The sequence below is a fragment of the Myotis lucifugus genome, unplaced genomic scaffold (genome assembly GCF_000147115.1).
Source record: "Myotis lucifugus unplaced genomic scaffold, Myoluc2.0 scaffold_2881, whole genome shotgun sequence".
Classification (NCBI taxonomy): domain Eukaryota; kingdom Metazoa; phylum Chordata; class Mammalia; order Chiroptera; family Vespertilionidae; genus Myotis; species Myotis lucifugus.
This window is the reverse complement of record NW_005873929.1, coordinates 7,076-8,203: the sequence shown is the minus strand read 5'-3', so window position 1 is coordinate 8,203 and position 1,128 is coordinate 7,076. Positions and strand designations below refer to the sequence as shown.

At 72.5% G+C, this 1,128-nt stretch overlaps 1 protein-coding gene across 1 annotated transcript in view; it reads right to left on the bottom strand.

Annotated features, from left to right (window-relative positions):
• Window positions 1–409, bottom strand: part of USH1G (USH1 protein network component sans) — a 3,624-nt gene extending 3,215 nt beyond the window's left edge. Inside the window, exon 1 of the mRNA XM_006108631.3 lies at window positions 246–409. Within this exon, the coding sequence (XP_006108693.1) occupies window positions 246–409 (164 nt within the window). The remainder of the gene's footprint in view (window positions 1–245) is intronic.
• Window positions 410–1,128: the final 719 nt, after the last annotated feature.

Here is a 1,128-nt window from a genome sequence, read left to right as displayed (position 1 = left end):
CCCACAAGCATGAACCCCCAAATCCTAGCCCTCCTCTCCTAGCCCCATATCCAGGTCACAAGTGTCACAGGCCTCAGCCGGTGTCCCCCTCCCTCCCAGACTGCCAGGCCCCAAGGTCCCACCCCAGGGTCCGTCCCTAGGGAAGGGGGTGGCTCAGCGGAGAGGGGCCTGGGACCGGGAGGGGCTGGGGGCTGAGAGCGCGGACGCTCTGCCCTCTCCCCTGCGGGGCCGGGCTGGGCACTCACCCCCGGCTCACGATGAGGCGCAGCGACTCCAGGTTGCCGTGGTAAGCAGCCCAGAGAGTGGGGGTCATGCCATCCTCGTCGGGGGCGTTCAGCTCCTTCCGGGTGGCCTCCTTGAGGAGCTCCAGGTAGCCGTCCCGGGCCGCCCGGTGGTACTGGTCGTTCATGGCTCCCGACTTGGGACGGGGCGGGCCAGCGGCTCGGGGAAAGGCCCCCCGCGGGGCAGGTTTTCGGGGTTAGGACCGAGGCATGGGGTGGGGGGAGGGGGCGGCGGGGGCCGGGGCCGCCAGCGCCGCTGCCGCAGACGGTGGGTGCGGAGCGCAGAGCCGCCGCTACTCCGACATCTGAGCCGCGCACCGGCCGGAGGGGGAGGATCTCCCGCGGCCCAGGGAGCCGCCCCGGGCTGCCCCTGGGTCCTAAACACCCTGGGCCCGAGAGCCCTGGGGTGACCGGGCGAGGCCCTGCCCTCTCCCCAAAAATGTCCACCCCAGCTCCCTGCGCAGTGAGGACCTGTCTAGAGACAGTCCCAGGTCTGTCCTCACTAGAGCCCGGGTGCGCGGCTCCCGGTGTCTCCACGCATCCAAGGAACGGGCCGAGGGCCGGGCAGGGGTGTCCGCGGCAGTCCCGACCCCTGGGGCAGCGGGCGGGAGGGGGTTGTTAGTACCAACCGCGGGACCGGCAGCGGGTAGAACCCGGCGGTCCCGTCCGCCGTCCGCTCCCGCGGGGTCAGCAGACTCTCCAGCAGGGGGCGCTGGAGACCCGCGCGGACTCCGCGCGCCGCGGGAGGACTTGTATCCAAGCTCGACTTGGGCGCAGCCAGCGGAGCAGGGGCAGGCGGGCAGGGGCCGGGGGGCAGGGGCAGGAGGGAGAGGGGACTTGGATCGCT